Source organism: Aristolochia californica, unplaced genomic scaffold (genome assembly GCF_029961685.1).
Source record: "Aristolochia californica isolate CCGP_79_NKW_82.1479 unplaced genomic scaffold, dmAriCali1.0.hap1 SCAF_11, whole genome shotgun sequence".
Classification (NCBI taxonomy): Eukaryota; Viridiplantae; Streptophyta; class Magnoliopsida; order Piperales; family Aristolochiaceae; genus Aristolochia; species Aristolochia californica.
In genome coordinates this window covers 34,504,750-34,530,940 of record NW_027181782.1, presented here as the reverse complement: position 1 = coordinate 34,530,940, position 26,191 = coordinate 34,504,750, and the positions used below count along the sequence as shown (strand labels likewise).

Sequence of the window (26,191 nt, the reverse complement as noted above, 5' to 3'; positions counted from 1 at the left end):
GTGTTGGTGTGAAAATGAGATATTTGAAGATCCTGCCTTATCCCTTTCGCGAGGTTCATAAATCTCACAAACGATCGTAATGAAAACGAAAAGACATCACCTGAAGAATTTTTGCTCTTTCCTGGACATTTTACTCATGACAAAGAGGAAGGCGTGGCCCTTTCTTGGGCACTCCGTCAAACTCCATCCAGGCAAAGTGACTTTCCGGCTGCCTTGCCGTGGTTCAGACCTCCTTTTGATCACCAGGGGATTTGCAGTTTTCCCACTGTCGTTTCTCTACAGGACAAATTCTCCAAGGAACACAGCCAACGGCACAAAACAACAACTTTTGTCTCTTTTTGTTGCAAAGTTCGGCTTAGAAAAAGGTTCCTACATGGTTCTGGCATCAGCAATTTGAAATAAACATTGATTCGGTAGACAATATGTGGCTGCAAGCCGAACACTTCTTCGTAGTTAAAAAAGGTTGGCTTGTAAGAGCCCTAAATGATGTAGAGATATTGTCTTTTGAGGTCAAATAATAAAACAAGAAATAGGACTCCTTTCTCACCGTATGATGGGTGCAAGTCCTCGAAGAAAAAGTTATTCGTATTCCAGTAAACTGAAATTGAAGATCAAAAGCAAAGAAGATGAGAAAGGAAGGAAAGCACTATAGTATCCAAACTGTACAGTTATCTTGAGAAGCAAATGCATTTTAATCGTCGACATGAGATGTTGCAGATAAACATTAGTCTGCTCACAAATGTCACCTCCGAAATCCATCCTACCCCTGTTTCAACAAACACGGAAAGCCAACGTAATAATCAGGTTGACAATTCACAGTTTGATGTCAATAAAAGGAAAATAAATGTAGAAAGGCAGCTTAGGCCAACATGCAGCTGATGTTTGAAATATCTATTATTGCTGGTACAGATGAAATGACAAGTTTCATAGGTCAAATAATCTAATGGAAGTTTTAACTCCAGAAGACATTATTGCAAGAGGTAGTTTCCCTCCACAAGCATCTCTGGCCGCCCAAAAAGACCAGTCACCAGAAATTTTGTTATTCAAACAAGAAACATTTAATGCTCAAGTTTTGTTTTATCTTAGATTACAGGAACGGATATCCACAAGCTGAAAATTAACTACAACCATTTATGGATTCAAAAAGGAACCTAGTATTAAAATATCTTATCTGAGAGCTCTTCTGTAAACCAAATTTTCAAACTTAAATTTCTGCAGCAAAATGGTGAAAATGTTATCTTATAACAGAGAAAACATGGAAAGTCATATCTACAACTGTTACATTGGATAGTTTCAATAGGACGTGTATTGACAGACAATGTAAATGGTGGAGTTATGTGGCACTCATAATATTCTATTCTTCTTCTTTCAGCACAAAACAAACACAGAAATCTGCTTGAAAAGTAATGGAAGCTGAGAGCTTATACATACTATGGTTTAGTACCATCTTCTATCACAAACGCATAGCTACTAAAGGTGACTAGGTGCTTATACATACACCATGGTTTTAGTACCATCTTCCATGACTACAAGTTTTCCATATTCGCTAGCTATAGAGATTTTAACATATTGACTAGGTGCTTATTTGGTATCAAAGAAAGCATCAAGCCTCATGTCGAAATCTCAGGGTAAGTGACTTGTGGAAAGCGCTATATGTTTCAGATCTCAAGGTGCTTTATGGAAAGGGCTAATGGGTGATGGAGTGAAACTGTCAGGGAAGAGAAAAAGAGATACTTGATCTAGAGTGAAAGCCCTCAGAGAGTAGGCCTCAATGAACATCGTCCCATATCCATGGTGGGGTTCTTAGAGTAGAAATACGAGTTGTTTCCATGTGTGTGTCATAAATAATATTAAAAAAAATGCCTTTTTGGTTTACTCTTTTCCACCTTTGACAATCCCATAGGTAAAGTGGAGAGCACTTCTCCAATGGCAGTTCTCATCAACAACTTCTTGTATCCCCTCTTATAGAAACAGAATTTAGAAGTAGTCATTGGTCAGGTCTCAGTGGAGAAATCTAGTTTCCTAGTCTACTTAAGAGTTCTTCTCTGAAATCTGCATACCTTAGACACCATCTTCTTGATTTATACCTCTCAGATGACAAATAACACTACTGATTCCTAGGCTAGGAGCAATTCCTCTTCAATAAACCTTGTCATGTATCCAACTTATTAGCTCTTCAGTTTTTTTATTTTTAAGTTCGGTGTGTCAAAAAAGAACTTCAAAGTAGCACTAGTTGAAGAGAAAAAAAGAGAGCCATCTCAGATGGTTGAAACATGTTTGACTGAAGCAAATCATTACACCTCCAAGTAGGGCTTTCTTCAAGACAGTGGACAGGCCAAAAAGAGTAGATAAAAACCAAAAATCACATGGATGAAAACAGTGAAAAGAATGAGTAGGGCACCAAGCAATAACTAAGGAAAAGATCAAGTAGAATGGAAGAGACAGATTCTGGCAGTTGACTCCAAAACTAATACAACACTATCATGATAAGAATGATTAATAGTGAAGAAGCAACTTTTACCAAAAGAAATGAAGGTACAGATATGAGAATATTGAAATTGATGTGTGGTAAACCAAGAAACACAAAATTAGTATTGAATGGATTAGAGAACACTCTGTAATAGTAACCAACTACATGCACTAATAGTCAGACTTTGTTTCAGCATGTTTGAAGAAGGCTAGCAGTGTTAAAAAGCAGATTCAGGTTGTTATTAGTTGTAGGACAATCAAAACATAGTGGACGACTGGAATGGCATGTAGTAAAAAGGTGAAGAAAGACTTAAAAAAACTGTCTGGGAAATGTCCTCATCTCAGGAGAGCCACATGGAGTAGAAAGATTCCATCTAACCAGCCCCAAGAAAGGTGGGATTGAGCCATGACGACAATGACGAAGCAGGTATAATACTTACAGATAATGAGTACAGGTATGTGAAGATGTGCTTTCAATAAAAGTGAGCATGAGCATGTATATAAAATCTGAGCTCATCACACACTGGTCCAAAAAGCTTTCTCAAGCAAAATTTCTTTATAGAAGAAACCAACAGATATGATGAGTACAACTGATATTCCTTTTTTTTTCACTTGAAAAGAGAGAATTTCATTGAAACAGCAAACAAAGGAGAAGAAGTCAGAATGGAGGAGAGCCGATAAAAAAGAGATTCCATCATGCTTCAGCTCAACCAGCAATGCCCGAGGGACGCTGGTAGGAGAGAAAAGATCCATCATGGAACAGTCCACTGTTTCCTGCAGGGCCCTGGTTATTTTCAAAATGTCCTCAATTTGTCTGAGTGCTACGCAAGGATTTATTGACATCAAGCAACAAGCAGCTTTAGCCTGTGCCTATGCTTCTCGTCAGAATGAGGCGCAGCATCAGGTGATGCAACCAATCTTGGAGAAAGAGAGAGAGGGTATGAAGAACCCTCAAAAGATAACTTTGATAAGAATTGGAATGCACAGCTTCTTCATGCTGATAAAGAAATCAAGTTGAGCAGTAATTAAACTACTGACCTCATTTAAAACTCAATCAAGATCCATCGAGGAGAAAAGCTACTCACTCAGTGAGATAAAGTATCTCAAAAAGCATGTTTGAAAACATGAGAGGCCACAACACATTCCAATAATTTTTTTGAAGAATGAGATAATTACTTCAAAATTACTATCCTTTTACAAAATAATTTTTTTCTCCAATCTCAGCCTCTCAATATGCCAGAAAAAAGCCACCCTTTTCCAGAAGGCCTCACAAAAACCTGCGACTAGAGTATATCTCAAGGTGAGGATAAGTCACAAATTTTTCCCGGCAAGCCCAACTGCTAAAAACAGGTGCAGATATGTATAATTTATGGAGACTTGCACGTCTTTGGGGAGATTGGGTTCCATTTATGCCAGAAGGACAAAAGCAAGTTCACAAATTTCAGCTATTTTAGCATGATAACAAATTGATGGAGCACTTTGAATTGAAAGTGATGGTGAGCGGATTATCCATCATGCACCATTGGTCAGAGAAGCTTCTTTAGTTCAGTTAGATATGCCCGAGGAGAATGAGAGAGCTGTGGTTTCTGGTACCGATGTTAGGATGGAAATTGTCCTTCAATGTCTCCCAATCCAATTGGACAATGCACACTTAATTTTTACCACTAAAAGTGAGACTTTAGGCTCTAGACAATGATTTCACAAGGGGGAGGGTGGATTCGTCGAAGAAAAAAAAATATCGCCATTGGCTTTTTCTTCAAATATCTATAATAAAGTTATCAAGATACATAGGGTTTAGGCTGATTGATTCACCGTATGAGTTGCTAAAGAAGAAAATCATAAACCAGCTTCTGCTACCTACAAAATCTGCAACTACAAAAGCCCTGGCACTCCTCTAAAATTTAACCTTCTCTCATCATAGAAACAGTTAATGTTTAAGTGCTGTTTGGCTGCAAACAGAACTGGAGATGACAATGCTCAGCCAATAAATGAATGACTTCAGAGGCTAGGAAGCAGATACAAGGTTTATTCAGGAAAAGACTTCAAGGAGCAAATAGAAGAACCCAATGAATTCGTTTTTTCATCAGGCACCCTTTTAGGAAGTCATAAGGTTATCTGATAGTCCATCTCTTTGGTCTCCACTTAAACACATTAAAACTCTACACTGTTTTCCAGATAATCTTAGACGAAAATTCTTCGCTTTAAGATTCATTAGTATGTCACCAAAATCACTATATACAACTATCAAGAAGTAGGGTATGAAAGCTTTAAACAACATCTTAACAAGCGTTTAAGTGACAAGGGTTTCGGAATAGCTCCTGTCAAGAAATTAACCAAATCGAAGTACAGTTGAAAGAATGTAGCAGGAAACTAACACAAGCTCTCTTTTGCTAAAGACAAAGTCCCCCGAATTTTCTACCTTCACGATGAAAGCATATAATCTGTCTCCTACATAAAAAGATAAAAGTAACCAAGGAGAAAACAACCCGCGAAACAGAAGGCAAAGAAAAAATCTGAGTTAATCCCAGTTAAACACACGAGTCGATTCTGATTTTAGTTTAGTAATCAGAACACAATCAACACTAAATCAGAAAGCATAAACTGACCCATTAAGCAGTGGCGTTGCTAGGAATCAACCCAATTCCCTGCTTCTGCTGCTGTTTGAGCTTCTCCGCTTCCCGGACTTTTTGCATTTTGAGCATCCTCTCCATGACAAGCTCATACGCGCACTTCTCGTATACGTGACGCCCGTTCTCGCATTTCTAGATAGAACTCCGCAACCCTGCATTAGTTGAGAGGAATCAAAAGATGCGTTCATTGATTCCTGTAAGGAATAGGCACCTTATTTTCCACCATCTCCTCCTGTGTTGCGATCATCTTCTTAGAGGAGCCTTCCACATCCATCCTCAACTATCTGAAAACCTTATCTCGTTTTCTAGTCTCCCTCTCTATGTGCAGATATGCGTCAGTCTTCCCTCCCGCCTCCCGCCTCCCGGCAATGGTAGAAACCGGGAGTACAAAAACGAGGGTGAGAAGAATCCAAAAGATACTCGCGCCACATGGAATGCAAAACGTCAAGTCAGGCCTACAATTGGCCGATTTTATGAGAGCCCATTTGTCTTCCGGAGAGTCTGATCATGAAGCGATAGGAGAAAACGATGGAAGAAGAAAACCAAAAGCACGAAAATTTCCTCCGATGGGGGGCAAATCTCGGAGGGGACCGATTCGCCTTCTCTTTGGCAAAATCAGCTGTCGTCTCCTCAGGTGAGGGTCCTCCCTTTCCCTTCTTATCTGTGGTAATGTTTAAGCGAAAGTACTTCCTGGAATTATCGGTCCATATATGAATTTTGTTCCTCTACATTGCAGAAGGTCATCTGATGAATTTTTGCTACATGCATTCTCACAGTTCAGTTGCGTTTGAAGGCACCCTCGCCGATATAGGATAGTCCAATTGGTACACCACCTATTGATGAGAAGTGACTGCTGTATAGGAATTGATCTTTTTCACAGCCTCCCCCTGAGCTCATTTTCACACAAATAAGAACCAAACACTTCCTGCCTTTTTTTTCTTCCAAGACTCCGCCGCTTTTTTAGAATTTGCCAGGACAGCGTAAACGAATTAAGATAAATGTCTTATTTATTTATTAATTTTAATATTATATTTTAAATTTAAATATAATATTAAATTACCTATTTAAGAGTAGTAATTAATTAATAAAACTTTTTTTGTTAAATATTCATTACTTTCAATTTTTTTTAAAATTTTTTCATTCACCCAATGGCAAGGAAGTGATTTTACTATTTGGCATGAATAATCTCCTCTATGACTCGTTCTGACAAAGGGCAACGTTTTGCTTGTTGTGCTCTCGTGAGAGAAATTATCCACGAGTCTCTCTGGTTGATCAGTCCGAGCAAGAAATGACCCTAACCATGTCACATATTCAATCTTATATGGATATCAAACAAATAGCTATGATGATGCTGGGGGTATATGCCCTGTAGATGATTTTGCCACCTATGCTACTCTACAGTATGAACGACACTGCACCAGAGAGAATGTAGAGGACTCTCCAAGGCTGGTTTACATGAGACAGATTTAACTGCAAAAAGCTCTTATGCGCGAAAAAATTAGGGTGAACAAGTTAGCATAAGAATGCTTTTGGTTTCTTAGCAAAATGAAACTAATGCTGAGCCTAAAATGACGTTGCCCCGCACGATACGGGCAACCATGGTGTACTAGCATTAAGATCAGAGGTCTGGCTTGACCCCCCAAATGGAGATAGAATGGCACTCGGATCCTCGAAAACCAATAGTACACGTCTTGAACAAAATTCAAATCAACAACGGAGAAAAAATTAACATTCAAAAGCAAATGAAATTAGTGAATAGGTGGATCAGATTCCTGGCTTGGATCTCCGAAGAGAAACTAAAACGCTCAGTATAATCAAAGTCGATCATGTGGGGAAAGGATCATCACTTCCATCACTAGCGTATCAGAAAATTATGAAAAAGAGAAATCCAAAACTAGTTAGGTATCATTTTTGTCTGCAACCAGGAAAGATAAAACAACCATTGAACGTAGCAAAAGAAAGCGAGCTCAACAGAAGGACGGATAGAAGAAAAAGGTAAAAGACAAGTGAAAAGAACGATTAAGCTTTAAAACAACAAATCATAGATTTAAAACAGTTATTACAACAGAGCATAAAATAAGAAAAAATGCCTAGATAGATCAGCTTCCTGGCTTCATTCTCCGAAGAGAATGTAAAAACGCTCAGTATAATCAGCGTCGATCATTTGGGGAAAGGCTCATCACATCCATCTCTTAACGGAACGTATTAAAAAAAGAGAAGGAAAAGAAACAAAATGAAGCAAGGAGCAACCACAACAGAGAAAAGAGAACAAATTTCTCCAAATCTGCTACTCGACCAGCCTTCAGCAGATGCACTGATCTGGGATTGCAGACATGGAGAAAAGATCGATTTAGCGTCGGCTCATACACAACAATCACAAGAACGATGGCCGGTAATCAGTATTCGACGCAGAAATCAAAGAAACCAAACATCTAAAATTGACGAACCACGACCACTTACCACCGTCGGAGGAGAGGCGAGGAACACGACGGGTAACTGAAGCAGAAGTGACATTTATAAAGAAGCGATGAAAACCCTAGACCAAGAAGAAGAAATTGACGGCTTCAGGAGGCACACGTGGACGGCTGACATTTTCTGTTATTCTCTTCGAGACTCGAAATGTCCCGCAAGTTATGTGAACAGGTTCTCTACGCGTCATCGTTTTCCGACTCGGAATCGGAACCGACTCGGTCTTAGAGTTATGAGTTGGGCTGTCAGACGATACAAATCGGGGAGACTCACTATTATAGAAGGATCGAATCTGACCTCATTAATTTCTAGACTCTCCCGCCAAAACTTGGGGACTCCGAAAAGCGCATGGCTCTGTTCAAAACTCCTCCCACACCAGAAAACCTAGAAGAAGAGAGGAAATGGACAATTCGGGTCAGTTAGAATCTTCGATGCCAGAGATTCTTTGAGGTACCTGTGGTCGGCCATGGCTGGTCAGTTGAGGAAATGTATAATTCTGGTCGCAAGCAGGGCGCGAAGACTTTGGAGTATTTGCAGACTCTGAATCACAGAGGAGAAGTAGGAACAAATCAAGCACGACAAAATCGAGGCTTTAGAAATTCAAATTTTAGCACCCGTATTAACAATTTTCTTTCTTGGTTCATGTTTCTTAATCTGCAGAATCTTATGATCAATGAGACAAAGGATCTAGTAACCAAACTTTGACTGACACACCCTACCATCAACTCGAGGCGAGTTAAACCCACAATGTCTTTTGATTCCGACCCCATATTAAATACGATTTTGAATGATGAGTCATGCTTTAATTCAGGTTTAAAGAACTGGGATGGATCCTGCAAATGTGGAGAAATTCTTCAGCAGAGTCCCCCAAAACATTCAGTGTAGTTATTTTTTCTTCCCACAAGGATACTTGGGCCAAGCAGATGTACTTGGGTTTTACCAGAGACTGGAGAGCAGGAAATTACAGACAAATTAGACTAGATAGGAGATAAACATGGATCAAACGTGTACAGGGGTAACTTCTTGTCTTTTGAACAGGTTCTCTACATTCTGGATCAAGTTAGAACAACGGAGGAGGAAATGCTTCGCAGGATGTAGCAACAAGGATTGTCAATAACACCTCAAATCCTTGTGGTGAGTTCTTTAAATACCCACTACAAGGTAGAATTAGAACTGATTTCATTAAATAGAGTCATACCAGATGTTCGAGGGACGAAATGCAATCAAGAACTAGAGCCGATTCTGAACACAAAGCACCCACATCTTACGAATCCCATTCAAGACAGAAAATGGGATCCTCCGCTTATGGGCGTCTCCTTTCGACCATGACCTCGAGCAGGTCGATGACATAGACGTCCATACACCACCACCGCTCATGCCAATTCACAGCTGACATTATAGCCATGAACAACACCCTTGTTTTTCAACGGAAAGGTGTTAACAGCTACGCGGACAGTTGTAGACATGAGGTTTCTCAGTATCAGCTGTACGTACACACAACACTCGGGACTATTAAATAAAAAGCACTAGTATCTTATTTTTACTGGCATCACAACATTTCAGCAATAAAACATCACTTTCTTCACGTTGTCCTTTAGAGGTGGTAGTGGCCTAACTGCACCGCCTCCAGGGACCCGTGAACTTCGCCCACCACCTCGGCCAGCTGCACCACTAGTCATGGAGCCACTGTCAGAAGTCTCTGGCTCCATGTAAAAGCGTGCCCGGAAGGCAGCAAGATGAGCATAATACGCTGGCGGCACTGTGTTACCACAAAAAAAACAAAATTAGCCTCTCAAACCCCATACAAATCCCATATTATCCATAATGCTGACCAACTAGGGATAAGCCAGGCGAAACAACTCACCGATTGAAACAGATCTAGTACATCGCGCATACCTGCAATATAGAAAAATAATAATAATAATAATAATGGACACAAGAAATACGCAATGTCTTCTAGGACAACAACAACAACAGGGAAAAACTTAAATAAGCTGGTGACTGCTGATTCTTACGTGTAGCAAAGATTGTTGGTCAGCAATTGAAGTTCATCAGCAGAAAATTTGTTCTCATCCCACAGAACATGGTAGTGTGCAGGACGGCTCGTGCCCTACGTTAACGCTTTCATCATCAGTCATAAAGAAACAATATCTCTATTACGATTAAAAACATAGCCAATCTTAAAAGACCTTCAAAAAACTAAAGATAAAAGAATAAATTTGATTACTTGAATGCCAGCATGACTGCACAGATAGAAGTCAAATTCAGTAGGATGGCAAATCTTGGTATCCACCACAGTTCCTGAAATGTGGAAAGGCAGGCTTATTGCAACAACAATTATGACATGGACCAAATAGGGTATGGAACATATATTACATCTTTACCAAAATCATGGTGAATCGCATAGCAGAGCAAAACTTACCAGGTAAAATATTTCCACTCCTGTCAACTGCATGCCGATCATGGTGGTTGTTGGCAAATAGCCTAGTATGGTGACGTTTTTGGACTACCACAAAGGTCACTGGAGGCTGATAATTTGGTTCTAAAGAAGCACATGCCTGAGTAATAAAAAAAACAACAGAACAACACTCAGGAATATTACAGCACCAAAATACCAAAGAAAACATATGACCAAACTTTAGCTATTACCTTCCGAATTGCATCCAATTCATAGAGTAGCACCTGATAAAACTGGCCTTCACTCACTCCATCCCTAAAACACGAAACAACCACATCAAAGCATGGAAAAACGATTGCCACATATTTAATAACCATGGAAATATCTGAGTATTAAGTTACCGATAGAAGATAATCCGCTGAGGCTTCTGACCAGTTACCCTTCTGAAGGAAATTAGAAGGTCCCTGGATCAGTCAGAGAACATTTCCATTTAGCTTTCTATTCATTAAGCACATGAACCTCCAATTTGAAGTAAAGCAAAAATAGAAACTTAACCAAGTGAGCTAAAAGACAAGGCCAGTTGAACAAACAATTAACAGCAACTTGATTTTGGAGTTAAAAAAGCCAATAGGAAGGGAACCACAGACAAAAATCATACTTTATCATTCCACCAGTACAAGTTCCACGGACAGGGTCCTGCCAGGTTTTAAAAAGATCCTGGATGAGCTCTTGGCGATGGACCTGTGCACAAACTAGACCAGCATACTTTGTAATCTCCGGCCAATCTTGGGATGCCACAACCTAGTATTAGGTTGAATCACAGACAACAACAACCAAGTTAGACAGAGGCCACAATCCAAAAGACAAAAAAGTGAAACAGAACTCAGAGGGGGGGGGGGGGGACACTTGTTTATACCGCTGCAATTGACGGGCTAGAGTCTTCACCAGGATGAGGATGAGTTACATCTGCTCCAAAAATAATAGTGGGTGTATCACTAACAAGTGGAATTCGCATTGACAATGCATCCATCAGCACAGTGTTCCTACCCCCAACCTATTCACATCAAAGAAAAGGAAACAATGATAAAAATCTATTTATATACCAACTCTAATCAATATATGAAACCTACCTTGACATTTATTTTAAGTGCAACATTTGCAAGGTATTGCTTGCTCATCCTAAATACATGCTTTGTTAAGCAGCATTGCGAAACCAAACCAAGATCTGTCTCACAAATCCTCTTCAGATCACCTAAAGAAAAGCAAAAAAGCCAAGATATAAACTTCAAATCACCTAGGTAAATATAAATGTCTTAAAGCATGCAATGGATAAGTTCACTGGTACCATAAAGAGAGCCATTATTATCAGGCAATATTACAATCAGCAGGTCCAGTTCTTTGCCACCAAGTTTAGCCATGGCATCATGATAAAGGGTTCTCAACGCCCTCTCAACATGATCTGGCCGAGCAGAGTAGGGCTCCAGAATGGGATTAGGATTAAATGCCTAAAAGAAATCAAGAAAAGAGTGAACAACCTTTGATATACAAATACCAGAATAAGAGTAAGTAGATTTAAAAAAAAAAATTGGGTGGGTTTTATTGCATAAAATATAGTATAAGTTCAAGCAGAATGACCATTTGGAACATACCATGCCAGAAATCATACACATTTTAGTAAGTTCCTGACAAAATCCACGTGCAACACTATCTTGAACATTACGAGAAAAGTTCATACACATCCAGTTGTTCACAGTTCCTCCATTGACCATTTTCTACAATTAAGAAAAAAATTGTCAGACATAACTGGAGGTGATTGCAAAAAGTTCCCAACATGACATAATAACAAAGGAGTGCGGACAAAATGAACAATAACATAGAGAACCAATAAAAAAACAATTAATCCACATGAAAACATCAAAGGAACTGCGTACTACTTGAAAAACAGGCAAAAAGAATAAACTACATCAAAAGCTCTACCTTGTTCATCATATTCCACTGACCAACTTGGGGCAAGCAATTTTTCTCTCTTCCTGTCTCATGGTACTTCAGCTGAAAAACAAATGGAAATAATTAGGAGACATTCCACATCAAGAAGCTGAAACCAATGCAAAAGCCATAGTTTACATACCCAAGGAGCAGGTAAAATGCGAGCTTCAACTTGAGCAAGCTTTTCGCTAATTCTAATGCCAAACTCATTTGCATATGGATCTTCTCTGTATGCATTATGATGAACGGTCTGCAAAGATTAAGAATAACGTAAGAACTAGAAACCAAAAACAGAAGAAAAGATACAACAGGAATAACATTTATAGAGAGGTGTCAAAGCTTCAATCAGTCAGAAGAAATACAGACAACACACACATGCACAGAAAAAAAATGAAAACAACATAATTGCAGCATCTATTAGATACAGTAATTAAAAAGACAAGCACAAAATAGAGCACCTGTAATATATCCATTTCACGGTCATGTGGACGCTGGCAGGTAACTTGAAGCAGAGCAGTGATCTGCTTCTCATTTAACCTTTTTGAATATCTTTGCCCTTCCACAATCCTACACACCTGCTAATCAGAAAACGCATCAACATACGACCAGGTAGCACACAAGAACAGTAACATAAGAAGTCAAAGAGTTTTTCAATGTGAGTTAAACCTCCATGGGGAGATAGTTTGGTCTCTGTGAATTGCCAACTTGCAAGCATGGCCAGTTAGTGTGCTGAATCACAAACCCATACGTCTCCTGGAAATATTGAACAACTGACTTCATTGTACCTCTGTCATCAACTGGAAACCTGTGTACAGTAATCAAAATAAAAGAAAAAGTGAATCAACAAATATATCAGTACACAATGTGCCAAATTATCAACCATCATGACATAGATATACAAGAAAGAGAAAACATACGTAAGTTCTCTTGTTGGTTGTGATGTTAAACCAGATATGCGGTATTTTCTCCGCATGTTTCCTCTGTGAGTAACTTCAACTCTGACACCTCTTAGTGCCTTTTTAATCTGTAAATTAGTAAATGTACAAACTCAGATAACTATGACTCATTTCGCAAACGATGTTATCACTGGATCATATCAACTAAGCCAAAAATAGTGTATTAAATACAAAGAAAAAAACTAAACACAAAGTAAAGAAATAATATAAGTAAATGCACACCTTAACACGATCAGCATCAGAAAGAGTCCTGGCACCCACATCTCTTATGAGAAGCTGAGTCACGAAGTCAATGACTGGGAGTGGTTCAATGAAGGCGGTGGATGACATGTCTAAAGGGTAGAAGCAAAATCAGTGGGGATGGCAAACCAGCAGGGGGCTTTAGACTTTCAAATTGAGATATAAATGGTAATAAATAAAGTTAAAGAACAACACAGTTTCTATTTTACATCAACTTGCAACAAATTTGACAGGTCTGCAGAGGGCAACTATTAGTGAAAGAGAAAATTTCAAAACGATGGCACATCAGCTTAACATTCACAATATTGGCTGTAGACTCTCAAATTAAGAATAAATGGTAGTAAATAAATTTGATGAACAACATGAATTCTAGTTGGTTATAAAAATACATTAAACTTGCTACAAATTAGACAGAAGAGCGTTTCTTTTGCTGTTAGTAAAAAAGTTAAACAGCAATAGTAGGGCATACATATTCATGCAATAACACAAAAAATTTAAAGACAGATATCAGTTTAACATCAAGAGTAGAATCAGAAAACACATTTTTACATGTAATCCTAATGATGTAAAACAATATATACCAGACAAAGAGGCTAGTACAGGACAGCTACAAACAATACTACAGCATAAACAATATTACATACCAATGTTCAGGGACAATCCCATCTGGGTAGGCCTAATGCTCTGGTAGAAACCACGCCAACTTTCTAAACCCTCGCCAAGAGGTTGCCTTCTCCCCAGATCAGGGGAGTAGAATGAACGACCGACAGGTGAATACCTAGAGAACCACAAAAATCAGGACATATTCCAATATGAAACACATGATGAAAGCCAAATATGTAGATGAGTTTTTTATAGAAAAAGCACCTGGATGTTGGAAGCTCACGCAGTACTATATCAAGCACCTGAAGAGCTTCTTGGGGAGCATCAGCCTGCCTCCCTTCCAAAAACATTCCTAGGTGATGCAAATCAGGACGTGCAGCAAATTTTATGACTACCCTGAATTGCCTCTCTCTTCTGAAGCACAAGACATTCAAAAAAGCAGGGTGGGTATGACAACAAGAGACTCAAAGCTTTTATAATAAATTAGTGATATGCATGTATAACAGAAACCAAAGTATGATGAGCATGTACGCACCTAGCACCACCTTGATTATCATCCTCATCCAAAAGCTGAATTTGAAAATCTTTTGATGTAAATGGTAAAGGCCCTGCAGTATATAGACTTTTTCTACCATCATAAACTGGAAGCCATCCACCAAGATGCGATTCTCGATAAAGCTCAACCAGTCTTTGCATTACAGCACGATTCACACCTCGTGATGTAACTTCGGGAGTGATTGTTACCTAATTCAACATAACCAGGTTCCAAAAGCAGGTATAGATACACAATTATAAAGAGGGAAAACAAGAAGAACATACATCATATCGGTAAAAAGAGAGTAGAAAACAAAAACAAAAAAAAACATACATCATATTGGTGGAGATCCTTGTCTGGAAGCTCTGCTAAGAAATGGTTTGCCTTGACAATGCATTTAATTCCGCTGCTACCCTTGCCAGGGCGAAGAGGAAATCTCAAGGATTTGCTAGAACCAGCAGATGGAACCAAAGGCTGGATGGCCTGGCTAGAACTACCTGCAGGCTGGAGAGAGAGTTGCTCAACTTGCTGAGTAACCTGCATCAGGCCTTGCCCTCCTGACGGACCAGCCGAACTGATCTGTGAAGGAGTGCCAGAGGGTGTTCCAGACAAATATTGCTGGGAAGCTTGGTGCAGCTCGGGAACCGAAGGCCTAGGGGAAGGACCACTACCATGTCCACCAACAGCACTACCACTGCCACGGCCCCCACGTCTCCCACCAGATTCAGATGGGAAGCTGCCAAATTGTGGTGCTGGCCCTCCACGGGACTGATAACCACCTCGCCCCTGGTACTCTGATGGGGGGGCACCTGATTGAGGTGCCACTCCCCCGCGTGGTTGATATACACCGCGACCCTGATAATATCCACCTCCCCCCCCTCGACCCCCTCCCTGATGTCCCTGATGTTGGGCCTGAGGAGGACCACCACCCCTTCCACCTTGATACCCAGGCTGTGCAGGAGCTCGCTGTTCAAGTGGCCGCTGAGTACCACGACTAGCACCGGCAGTTGCTTCTTGTTCAGAACCCTGACTGGTGGAGCCTGGATCAGTTCTTTTCTTTCTACCCATTACTGGACATGAAAACAGAAAAACATGAGAAAAAATTTATGCGAGTTATAAGCTTAAATTTTCAGCTGCACGTAAACGTAGACGGTGACTGATTTCCATAGCAAAAGGACATTCCACATTGCAGCAGTAACACATCCTTTCAAATAACAAATAAACAAAATCCCAGGTAATTCAAATTGCTCTGGAAATACACAGAAGAGGAAAGAACCACGGCCTAAAACAACATATATTGACATAATCTGTCCTGCATCGAAGTTCCTACATAATTGACCAACAAACCCAAAGGCAACAAGTACAAGATAAGAGCTTGGTAGGGTAGTTAGTAAAAGTCATGCTGCCATGGGGGGTTTGAGGTGCGTCAGAAGTAGTAGATATAGACGCACAAATCAAAAATAGTTTGGATGCAAAGATGAAAATGGCCAATGACGAATACACTTGGTTTTTATGAATGCGCAGACCGATTAACAGGAAGCAAAACCCTAAAATCACGGAGGAACGTATTTAATGCAACATCGAGATCAGAAAACACGACAATACGAGCACTGATACTGCAGAAACCGAAGAAACACAAAAATCTCTTAGATAATCCAAAATCTACAAAGACCACTTAAACACGTATAAACCACTTAAAAATGACGGCGGAGGAAAAGTCGCAAACCAGTCCTCTAAAACCCTAAAGGAAGAACCACTGCAACCATAAAATGCAGATCGGATCAACCAGAAAAGAACGCGCCGATCTACAGTCTCAATACTAAATAGTGCAACTAAAGCCAAATAAGCACAAATAATAGATATATCCACACACTCGTCACCATTAAAACAAGCGGAAGTGAAACCAAGCACCTTGCAAGTGAATCTCCAACGTTAAACCCTAACAAAGAAAAAAAATGAAAAAGAAACAGACAGACAGAGAGAGACAGACAGACAGACGAAGAAATAAATAGATAAGATCAAAGGGAACGATAACCAACCAGTAATGCACCAACAGAAACTACAGATGATTCACACAAATCCTCCCTTCCCTTCACCAACGCCAGAAAAAGGAACTTCAAGAAAATAAAACTCTAAAAATGTGAGAGAAAACCTACCAACATTCCAAAGGCAGAAAATTAACATCAGATCAAACTCAAACATCAATACCTTCAGGAAAACACAGTACCAGATCCGTAGAAAAACAAGCAAAACTCCAAACGAAGAAAGAAAAAGAAAATCACCGCAAACAAAAAAGCCAAGTAAAAACCATTCCACCGCGGTGAGTATAGAGATCAAAAAACGCGTAAATCAGACGGAGAGAAATGCTGCAGTTACCTACAGACAACAATCGGAAGACCGCTGCTCTCGGAGGCCTCGCTCAAGCAGTTGCTAGGAATGCCGTTAATCAGCGGACACAAGCATCGCCCCACTCCCCTTCCGTAACCGTGTAAAACAGCGCGTGCTTATAAATCGCCAGCACTTCGAAAACGACAAGAGAAGTCCACGATGCTACGTGGCGCCCTATAGCAGTCCCGTTGAGCGGGAGCCACCACAAAGAGCGTTTCCCACTGCCGGGTTCCCGCCACTTCCTTGATCGTCGCTCGCATGATTGGCAGCCGGCGTAGCTGCCTAAAAGAGAGCGATTTCACGTATCCGTTCCTTCTCTTCACATGAGAATCAACTAAGACACTATCATGATCCTCTCTCTGTCCTCATCTGTGGCAAGATTGGGGATCTCCTGATAAATGAGTCTCTCGGAAGCCATTCCGAATCATTAGGAGACAACAGCGGCACTAAATAGGATTAGCAGAAACTGACGATCATGCCCTCGATCATACTTGGCGAAAATTAGCAGGTGGTGGCATTTTAGTCAATTCATACAGAAACGCATAGAGTGTGACAAAGATGGTGGAAAATAATTAGTGAATTGCGGCTATAATTAGAAAAGCGCAACCAACTAAGAGGGAGTCCCTTTCGGCGTCTGCCACGTCAGTGACAGTGAGCCGTACACTGGCATCGAAACGCAGCGCGTCGTAGTCATATCAGCCGGAAGCGAGTCGTTAAGCGCCGAATAAATAAATCAGGCTGAGAGAGTGGGTTTTTTGTTAATAGTTGTCGGCTTGAGTGGCTAATCGGCTGAGGACTGAGTGGAGACTGCGAGGCAGTGGCGCACTTGCGGCTACGCTGATTAGGCTATTTTGCTTTTGGATAGAAAAAGAGCGGATAAGAATCTGACCCCCTCCAAACCTTATTCCCTCCCAGCCTCCTTTAATGATTCTTAATTGCGTTTTCTTTAAGCGGGTTCAGTCCGGTCACGGGCGGCGTCTAATCAAAGCACGATATCTTCAAGTGGTTTCATTTTCTCGTCGGGTCAAGGGCGGAGAGAAACGCGGACAAGGAAAAAAGCAGAGTGGGCCCCGTTGACGCTGACGACTAACGGTTACAAACCACGTGTCGAATCTTCATTCGACAGGATGACCGTACTCTTCGGGATGGTGGAGACCACCGACATTCGTACGCCCATTACCGCAGCTTTTGAAGCTTCTCGAACTACCCACGACCCGAATCGTGGACTCCCATGTCCCCACGGCTATCCGAAACCATTGAAATAAAAAATAAAAAAAAAGTCGGTAAATATGACGTCTTCAGTTAAAACGTTAATGGGGCTTGCCCGGTTGCCCATCATATGGCTGTGGAACATTGGCACGGTGCCACACATGTGAGTCCTGGGTCATTTGGCTCGTCGCCCGAACCAAGGTAAAAAATCAGCCACCCCTACAAAAGCGTTAATAAATGTAAAAGCCAAAGGGAAAAAAGCAAAAGGGATGTCTTCTCATCAAGTTGCTTTTAATATAATACAAGGACGATAAGATTAGGTTTGGCACATTTTATTTGCCTTTTGCTTCGTGTCCACCCGTATGTGTGCATGTCCATTACAAAAAAGGTGGAAAAATGCACCCAATTGGGTTCAGTGACATATGTTAGCTCCTTTCTTTCTCGTGCATGTGTGGGTCCCCTTTTTAATTAAACGATGTATTTTTTATATAATAAGATTGAAGTTTATATATACACATATAACGATAAAGAAGAGTGGGGCCGATGGGTCCCACTGACAACTATTAGCACATGTACGATACTGGACGTACGTCGCACGAGTTCATCGGTAATCACAGTGATCACGGAGAGTGGACTTTAATTCGATGGGGTCCACTCAAGGTGGTTGTTCATTTAGAGGGGGATAAAGCATACAATATGAATGAGATCATGACTACTATTGACTACTACTTTGCCGTAAATCATACAATATGAATGAGATCATGATTTGATTGGTGGGGAAGATTTATTATTAAAATGGGCTAGACTTGTCTAAGCTCTTCTCCTTCTAACCAGAGGTCCATCAATCATTTGGGTGATAAATCTGCTTCTACCAGAGGTTAAAGGGTAGCTGCACCAGAAAATCAAACGGTGAGAGACTGTCAGATAAGAGTGAACAGGAATGCTAATAGAAATGCTCCAGCAGCAGCAGAAGAAAAGAAAAAAATTCACAAAAGGCTAAAAGCCAGGTGCATTAGCTTCTACCGCCAAGTCATTCTTCTATCCATCAGCTGAATCTGGGAGCTGAGTTTCTTTAAAAAGATTCTGGAGAGAAGCCAGTGAGCAGTCAAACCTGAAACAAAATGGGGAAAAGAGACCGGTTGTCCACTAGATATTGTCTGGGAGTTCCATCGATCGAAGAGATGGTGGAGCAGTGCATAATTATCTGCTACGCAAAGGATGGTCCTTTCATCGTCAAAAGCATACCTCGCTTTGCCTTGATCCACTGGTAGGGTCATTGACACCATGAAAAGTACAGAAGATGACCTCTCCTGAAAGAAACAAAGCCAACTATTTAAAAACCCATCTTGATCTTTGGTCATGGGTGCCCTTCCTTAACAAAGTTAAACAAACAGTGACAGGTAAATTCTCCTTTTGGAGGCTAGCCGAGAATGGACACGAGTCCAAGCCCTGTAGGACTGTTCCCTTACCTTACTCTACGCCTCTGCTGTCATTATTGGTCTTCCAGTGCACATGTAGTAGTACTATCGTTTGGAATCAATTTTCAGTCACACGAGAGCAAAAGTGGAAACTGCTGTACAACTTACCGGGTTGTGTTTCAGAGAAATTATTGCTGCTTTAGAAACTCTACAGAAATGAGTGCATGTAATCTGTATTCTTGCTGGAGTAGAAGTTAAATAAAACTGGCTACCATAAGACCAATGTGAGCCATTGATGGAAGGGAGCTCTCATCATCAATTTAAAACAGAGAGTAGAGAGAAGGTTTACCGATAGTAACAAGTGTTCCAGTTTGCACTCTAATAATGGGGGAGCCGCTAACAAGTTTTCCAATCTTCACCATGAGTTTAGCAACGGGCTCTTGCTTTAGAACTCGAAAACAGAGCTCAAAAGCACGATAATGGTCAAAGGTAACCTGTGCATATAGACATTATAAACATTTAATTTAGTATTTCCTATTGTAGTATTTTGTAAATTGAAAGAGCGGGCTGGATGGTTTCTGGGTTTCCCTTCTCCAGACAATTTTGACAAGAGAAACGTGAAACTGACTCCTTTCCCTTGAGATAGATTCTGAGCCTTCAAGTACATCACAAGGAATATATAAAGACAAAGATATCTTTGTCTGTGATGTACAGAAACATGGGAAGTCCTCCTCTCTGAGCATCTCGTCTTCCAAGTAATCATCATCTGCAATGGCATCCACTCAATGACACACTGGTGGTACTAGGCAGATGTCCTAGTAGAAACAATATGCGAAAACAAAACAATTATGAAGGAAAATTTAAGGGAGATTGGAAGCACCTGTTTATGAAAATGTACTATAGAGATAGATTGAGTAATGCACAAATTGTGGTAATGCAATGTCGACTTAGCAACAATTAGACTGCAAAAGAAAGGATGTATGATTGCACTAATAGATATTGTATTAAGCAAACAAGCATCAACAACAAATGAAACTTTTCTTTCCTTAGCAGGAATAGCCATTCCTTGCGGAATAAAAGTCTGTCTGCAACTAATAGTAAATTAGCTTTAGTGGCATTTAATGGAGCTCTCAAGATCTTATGGTCTGTTCATATAGGAGTTGATCAAATTGTTAGTGTTGGTTACTGTTGTCTGTATGTGTATAAGATTTATGTAACTGTATAACTGATACCTATGCTGTATTTTTTTATTTATATAAAAATAGAAAAGAAAGAAACTAGAGAAGATTTGAGAGAAAGAGAGAAGAAATTGAGAGAGGAGAAGCAGCAAAGACTGCATTGGAGTGTGTGCCTGAAAAGCACAAGCTCCTCTAGGATTTTTGCCAGATAACCCATTTTGCATGAGAATACATCCTATTTATAGACAAGTTTGAGGAGTTACATCAGGATAAGATATGACTTAATAACAGAATTACAGCTGGTACAAATGGTAAAACAGTAAAATATAAAAAGTAAAAGTAGAACCGTAACTCAACTTTGTTATTTTATCAGCCCCCCATAATCGGAACCTTCTTGGAAAAGATGTAAAGATTGTTTCGCAACTGCTGAAAACAAGTGCCGATGGATTTTGTGAACGCATTAGCAATCTGATTGGCTGAAGGAATATGTTTGAGAATAAGGTCACCATTTAACACTTTTTCGAGAATAAAATGTTAGTCTAGTTCAATATGTTTTGTCCGAGCATGAAATACAGGAATGGCTGCCAAATATGTTGCAATGATGTTGTCACACTGGAGTGTCACTGGAGTAGGTAGAGGAAAATCCAGGTCTTGAAGGAGCCACTTGTATATAAGACTGAATCAGCAATGGAAGCAACAATACAGAGAACCTCGAGATAGTTTTTTTTTTTTTTTTTTTTTGAAGACCAACTTGACAAATTTGAACCAAGAAATATACAAAAGCCAGAAGTAGACCTGCAAGTATCAGGCCAAACTGAATTGGATTACACGGAGTGTGAGACTTTATAATATGTAAAGTATAAAGATCCTTTGAGATACCGAAGGATTCGCTTCATAATATGTAGACCTTTAACTGTGAGACAAGATTGACGGCATAAGAGATATCTGGCCATGAAAAAGTCAGATATTGTAAAACACCCACAGCCTGTTGATATTCAGAGGGACAGTCTTAAAGATGGCCATCATGTGCAGAAAGTCAAGTATAGACAGCAAGAGGTGTGGAACAAAACTAACAATTCAGCATATTAAACTTCTCAACTAATTACAAAACATATTTTCATTGAGTGAGAAGTAAAAAGGAGTTCTGCTTAACAACCTCCACACCAGGAAAAAATGCAACAAACCAAGATCTTTCGTAGCAAACTCGCTTTGCAGAGTAGAAATCAATGATTGTAAGAGAGTTGAAGAGCTGCCATTTTACACTAATTGTCTTAACAGAATTGATGTATGGAAAGAAGATTTTTATTAATTGAAGGGACCAATTAACATTATTAAGCTTAACTGAGGAAGATGCATGAAGAACAGAATGACCAACATCAGTGATGGGAAGAAGATGTCCATTGCCAACAAATATCTAGTGAAAACCGAAATAGGGTTTGCCAACAAATATCTTTTCAAAACTGAAATATGGTTTGCCAACAAATATCAGTGAACAGAATTTGCAGTCACGTGATTAGAAGCTCCCATGTCTGGGTACCAAGCCTCTTCAACAACATCTCCAAAGGACATGCCAGCAAATGACTATGGCAGATCGTCATTCACAAATGCGTGATTGAATCTATCCACCAGACATAGCACTATGATTGAATTTTCACAGATCTGACACTGAACACAAGTATTTGACATGGAATTGAAAAGTTGCTAAGAGGCATCATTATTAGAAGATGACACATGATTATTAGGCTGAGATGACTGCTGTGGAGGGCTACGGCCAGCAGTCCTCCCTCCTCTGACATGACCGCCACCATACCTTCCTTCTCTTCCTCCATGAACCTAAGGATTTAGGCCCTGTCCAGTAATTAAAGTACTCACAAACTCAGCACTTGAGGTATGTTGTTGAATCGTCAGCTCTTGATTAAGTAATAGAGGAAGCAATACGGTAAACGTAGGAAGGGGCATATGCATGGTTATAGCAGCAACATTGGCATCATAGGGGTGAGAGGAACCACTACCAAGGCCATATAAGAGAGAAAAGTGAAGAAGTAGAAGCGGAAGTAAGAGACATACAAGAGGTACATGATGAATCTCAAATGGAAGTCATGGAAGGGACAAGAAAGCTTATAATCAACCTCAAAGAAGCTCAGGTGATAGAGCTCTGATACCATAAAGAATTTTGGCCAGATAACCCATGTTATCTGGGCATACTTCTTATATATAGACAAGTGCAGGTAGTTACATCAGGAAAAGATATAATGATAATAACAGAACTACAGGTAGTACAAATGGTAAAACAGAAAGATAAAAAGTAAAGAGTACAACAGTAACTCTACCTTGTTCTTCTATCAAATATAATCATTTACATGTCTGGTGATAAAAATCATGATATAAGAAAATATACAAACTTTATTCTTGTTAAATAATAGGCACCAGTAAGGCAGTAACCAAAAAAAAATTCACAATGTAATAAGAGACTCTGAATACTCACATATCTTGTGAAAACATCTAGCTGAGTTCCTTCTACTTTCAGCTATATCTGTGCTTACTTTGCTCACTGCTAGGATTTTTCAATTGAATATATTCCTCTCCGTTAGAGCATATATGCTTCTCGTCTGCAAAGAAAAAGATTTTGGCTATTCTATCAGTAGGAAATTTCTATCCTATTGGGATCACATAGTGTTCTCATCCTATTTGACTCGAAGTGCTTGATATGTTAGTGGATTCACTTTGTCAGAATTTCATGTAAATACCAATTTAAGATTAGTTCAAGCCCTGACGGATAAGACATAAGATATATCTGACCAAATAAATGGAAATCCTGATGCAAAAAGAAGAAAAACAGATTTAACTAGCTCTAACCAAAGAGAAAATAACAATGCACCACCAAGCAGTTGCAAAGATAAGTGCCAACAAAGATCCCTGATATAATAGTCAATCCGAATTACCTTCTCAGCTGCAGTGACCAAAGTCCTCAACTCAAATTCAGTCTGTTTTTGGTCATACTCTGTCAGAGTCATCACCAAAAGTCTCCACAGTTGCAGCTTCCATAACTGAAATGATGAAATCGACTGACATCTCTTACGGTAATGGTCCTCTTAGTGATCACACTAATGAACTTTATTACAGTGTGACAATCTGAACAAATCCGCAAATTCTTAGTAACAATAATGGGTTTGCCAGGAGCTAACATAAGAATACCAAATGCTATGGCTAATTTTTCACTGTGGTATAGAAGAATGTGTTCCTTCTCTTCCTCTTCTACATCATGCAGCACAAAAGTAGTATCGGCCTCATAACCCAGCCGTTTCATTTCTCCCAGCAATTCCTCAAGTCTTGCATATATTGATACAGTTTGAGCATGGGACCTATCTCCTCCAACAAATGCATGAACAGTTCTATCAATCTCAATCCAACTACTTCCTGGGCTTTTCCTCAACCCCTTATTTTTTTGCAGAATTCTAATATTTGCTGCATCATGCCACCTCCCTGCAGCACTGTATATATTAGACATCAAAACAAAATTCCCAGTTCCTTCTGGTCCTAGCTTCTGAATTGTTTTTGACACTTCTTCACCCAGTTCAATATTCTTATGAACTCTACAAGCACCAAGCAATGCCCCCCACACCCGTATATCTGATTCAAAAGGCATGGCTCCGATAAATTTGTAAGCCTCATCCAAATGCCCCGCACGGCCGAGAAGATCAACCATGCAGATATAGTGTTCCATCCTAGGAACAATCTTGAAATGCTGCTCCATCTCACAGAAGCAGTTTTTCCCTTCAATAACAAGTCCTGAGTGACTACATGCATTTAGTAGACAGATAAATGTCACACCATCAGGCTTTAGACCATTACTGTGCATATTGTGGAAAAGAGAGAGAGCTTCAAATCCAAGCCCATGAAGACCATATCCTGCAATTATTGCATTCCAGGAAACAATGTCACATTCAGGCATTCTGTTGAAAACTTCTCTTGCCATGTCAATTCTACCACATTTGGAGTACATGTCAATCAGTGAATTTGAAATTGACACTTCACAAGCAAAACCACTAACCACAATGAAGCCATGACTGGCCCTTCCATGTTCTAAAGCAGCTACATGTGCACAAGCTGGAATAAGTGCCACCATTGTTGCAATATCAGGCTCTGTGCCACCCAATTGCATCTTTCGGAACATTAGTAAAGCTTCCTGTGCATTCCCATTTTGTACACATCCAGAGATAACTGCACCATATGAAACAGTATCTTTTACCTCCATCTCATCAAAAAGCCTTATTGCATCATTTGGAGCTCCACTCTTAGAGTACATTGAAAGAAGAGAGTTTCTCACTGTTATATCCCAAAAAAAACCAGATTTAACTGAGTATGCATGTACCAGTGTCCCCATGTTCAAATTCGTCAACTTTGAACATGCTTTAAGAATCGTTGACAATGTAGCAGAAGTTGGATTAAGAGATTCTTCATTCACCAGTTTTCCAAACACTAGTAATGCCTCCGCCATTTTGTCATGTAGAGCATAAACTCCTATCATGGCACTCCAAGTTACCTCATTTTTAGCTCTTATAAACTGAAAAAATTTCTGAGAGTAGTCTAAGCATTCACATTTTCCATACATATCCAAAAGTGCAGTTCCCAAAAGCACATCCCAAGTACTAATACGCCTTCTTATACAATAACCATGTATACTTTTCCCTTGGAGCAAGTTCTTAGCCATGCCCACAGCAGGCAAAATTGCAACCACTGTTGAAGAATTCAAACTTGTTCCTTCCTTCAGCATTTCGAAAACCAAATCTATGGCATCATTGTATAATCCGTGCAGAACAGAACCTGCTATCAAGGCATTCCATGCAACGACATCTTTTTGGGGCATTTTATTAAACACGTCGCACGCGTCATCCAAACACCCACATTTGGCATACAAATCGACCAACGCAGTAGAAACAAAAAGATCGCAATCAAAACCCGTGCTTTTGGCATGCCTATGAATCTTCTTAGCATCGCCTAATGCAAGCAAAGCAGCACAGGCCTTGAGAACAAATGGGAACGTGAATTTGTTTGGTCTAACACCTAAATGTACCATCCGATCATACAGATCAATAGCTCGCTCAAAGGGTCCATTCCAGGCATAACCCCTTATCATCGAATTCCACATAAAAATACTGGGTCCTCGGATTTCATCAAACACAAGGCGAGCAAGCTCAATCTCTCCACAATTAATGTACATGCACGCAACCTTCTCAAGCAACAATGGGTTCTTTCTAATTGTGGAGCCATTTTTCAGCATATGGTGATGAACTGCCTTGCCTTCTTCAAGCAACTTTGAGCGGGCGCAAGTTTCCAGTACCGAAGCATACGTATCAACTTTCACGTTTTTGGCAGACTCCAGCTGCTTCACTGCTTCTCCGACATCAAATTCTATATACGGGAGGGATTTAACGGAAACCTCATTTTTGATACTTCTGGACTTACCATGAAAATGAAGTCCGCGACGAAAGCTTTTGTCAGTGATAAGGTGCTTCAAGGAGACCATCTCCTGTCATAATTCGACCATTCTAAGGAGAAGATTTGATTTTCAGCGGGCTCCCACTGTAGTGCGTCACGGAGGGAAAACGATGCACGCGATGTGGGCCTGATCCGTTGCCAACCTTAGTTGGGCTTCGTGGTGCATTTCTAAGGCCTTTTGAGAAATGAGGGCCAAATGAAACAAAGGCCCAA

The 26,191-nt window shown here is 40.1% G+C and overlaps 2 protein-coding genes and 2 non-coding genes across 12 annotated transcripts; all 4 read right to left on the bottom strand.

Annotated features, from left to right (window-relative positions):
• Nucleotides 1-6,858: 6,858 nt before the first annotated feature.
• On the bottom strand, nt 6,859-6,952 carry LOC137945068 (small nucleolar RNA Z103). Its single transcript, XR_011110888.1, has one exon. It is a non-coding gene; the product is annotated as a small nucleolar RNA Z103 (small nucleolar RNA).
• Nucleotides 6,953-7,193: 241 nt separating this feature from the next.
• Nucleotides 7,194-7,288, bottom strand: LOC137945069 (small nucleolar RNA Z103). Its single transcript, XR_011110889.1, has one exon. It is a non-coding gene; the product is annotated as a small nucleolar RNA Z103 (small nucleolar RNA).
• Nucleotides 7,289-8,675: 1,387 nt separating this feature from the next.
• LOC137944973 (protein argonaute 1-like) lies at nt 8,676-16,786 on the bottom strand. 3 transcript variants are annotated; one of them, XM_068790805.1, is made up of 23 exons: nt 16,663-16,786; nt 14,620-15,356; nt 14,287-14,495; nt 14,016-14,165; nt 13,793-13,926; nt 13,131-13,240; nt 12,870-12,976; nt 12,619-12,757; nt 12,411-12,527; nt 12,095-12,202; nt 11,944-12,015; nt 11,616-11,738; nt 11,312-11,471; nt 11,097-11,218; nt 10,883-11,020; nt 10,625-10,767; nt 10,368-10,430; nt 10,218-10,281; nt 9,991-10,126; nt 9,796-9,869; nt 9,584-9,678; nt 9,433-9,464; nt 8,676-9,327 (listed from the first exon to the last, which is right to left on the bottom strand). In XM_068790805.1, the coding sequence occupies exons 2-23, from the start codon at nt 15,352-15,354 to the stop codon at nt 9,128-9,130; spliced, it is 3,231 nt and encodes a 1,076-aa protein (XP_068646906.1). In that variant the 5' UTR covers nt 15,355-15,356; nt 16,663-16,786; the 3' UTR covers nt 8,676-9,127. The 3 variants fall into 3 exon arrangements, with proteins under 3 accessions (XP_068646906.1, XP_068646907.1, XP_068646908.1); XM_068790806.1 differs by having other exon boundaries at nt 16,667-16,786; XM_068790807.1 differs by lacking the exon at nt 16,663-16,786 and adding an exon at nt 16,326-16,455.
• A 1,734-nt stretch (nt 16,787-18,520) lies between these two features.
• On the bottom strand, nt 18,521-26,023 carry LOC137944971 (pentatricopeptide repeat-containing protein At3g16610). Of its 7 annotated transcripts, XM_068790798.1 has the most exons (7): nt 23,422-26,023; nt 22,965-23,088; nt 21,387-21,464; nt 20,837-21,274; nt 19,651-20,116; nt 18,995-19,193; nt 18,521-18,772 (listed from the first exon to the last, which is right to left on the bottom strand). In XM_068790798.1, exon 1 carries the CDS (start codon nt 26,004-26,006, stop codon nt 23,493-23,495), a length of 2,514 nt encoding a protein of 837 aa, XP_068646899.1. In that variant the 5' UTR covers nt 26,007-26,023; the 3' UTR covers nt 18,521-18,772; nt 18,995-19,193; nt 19,651-20,116; nt 20,837-21,274; nt 21,387-21,464; nt 22,965-23,088; nt 23,422-23,492. The 7 variants fall into 7 exon arrangements, with proteins under 7 accessions (XP_068646899.1, XP_068646897.1, XP_068646898.1 ...); XM_068790796.1 differs by having other exon boundaries at nt 20,837-21,464; XM_068790797.1 differs by having other exon boundaries at nt 20,837-21,424.
• Nucleotides 26,024-26,191: the final 168 nt, after the last annotated feature.

Bases quoted from the DNA above. Each gene is read 5' to 3' on its own strand.
- LOC137944973 (XM_068790805.1), bottom strand. From the start codon at position 15,354: ATGGGTAGAAAGAAAAGAACTGATCCAGGCTCCACCAGTCAGGGTTCT. The intron at 14,496-14,619 runs GTATGTTTTTTT...ATGTTGAATTAG, and splicing joins AGGATCTCCACCAATATGAT to GTAACAATCACTCCCGAAGT. The intron at 12,016-12,094 runs GTATGTAAACTA...TTTGTTTTTCAG, and splicing joins GCATTTTACCTGCTCCTTGG to CTGAAGTACCATGAGACAGG.
- LOC137944971 (XM_068790796.1), bottom strand. From the start codon at position 26,006: ATGGTCTCCTTGAAGCACCTTATCACTGACAAAAGCTTTCGTCGCGGA.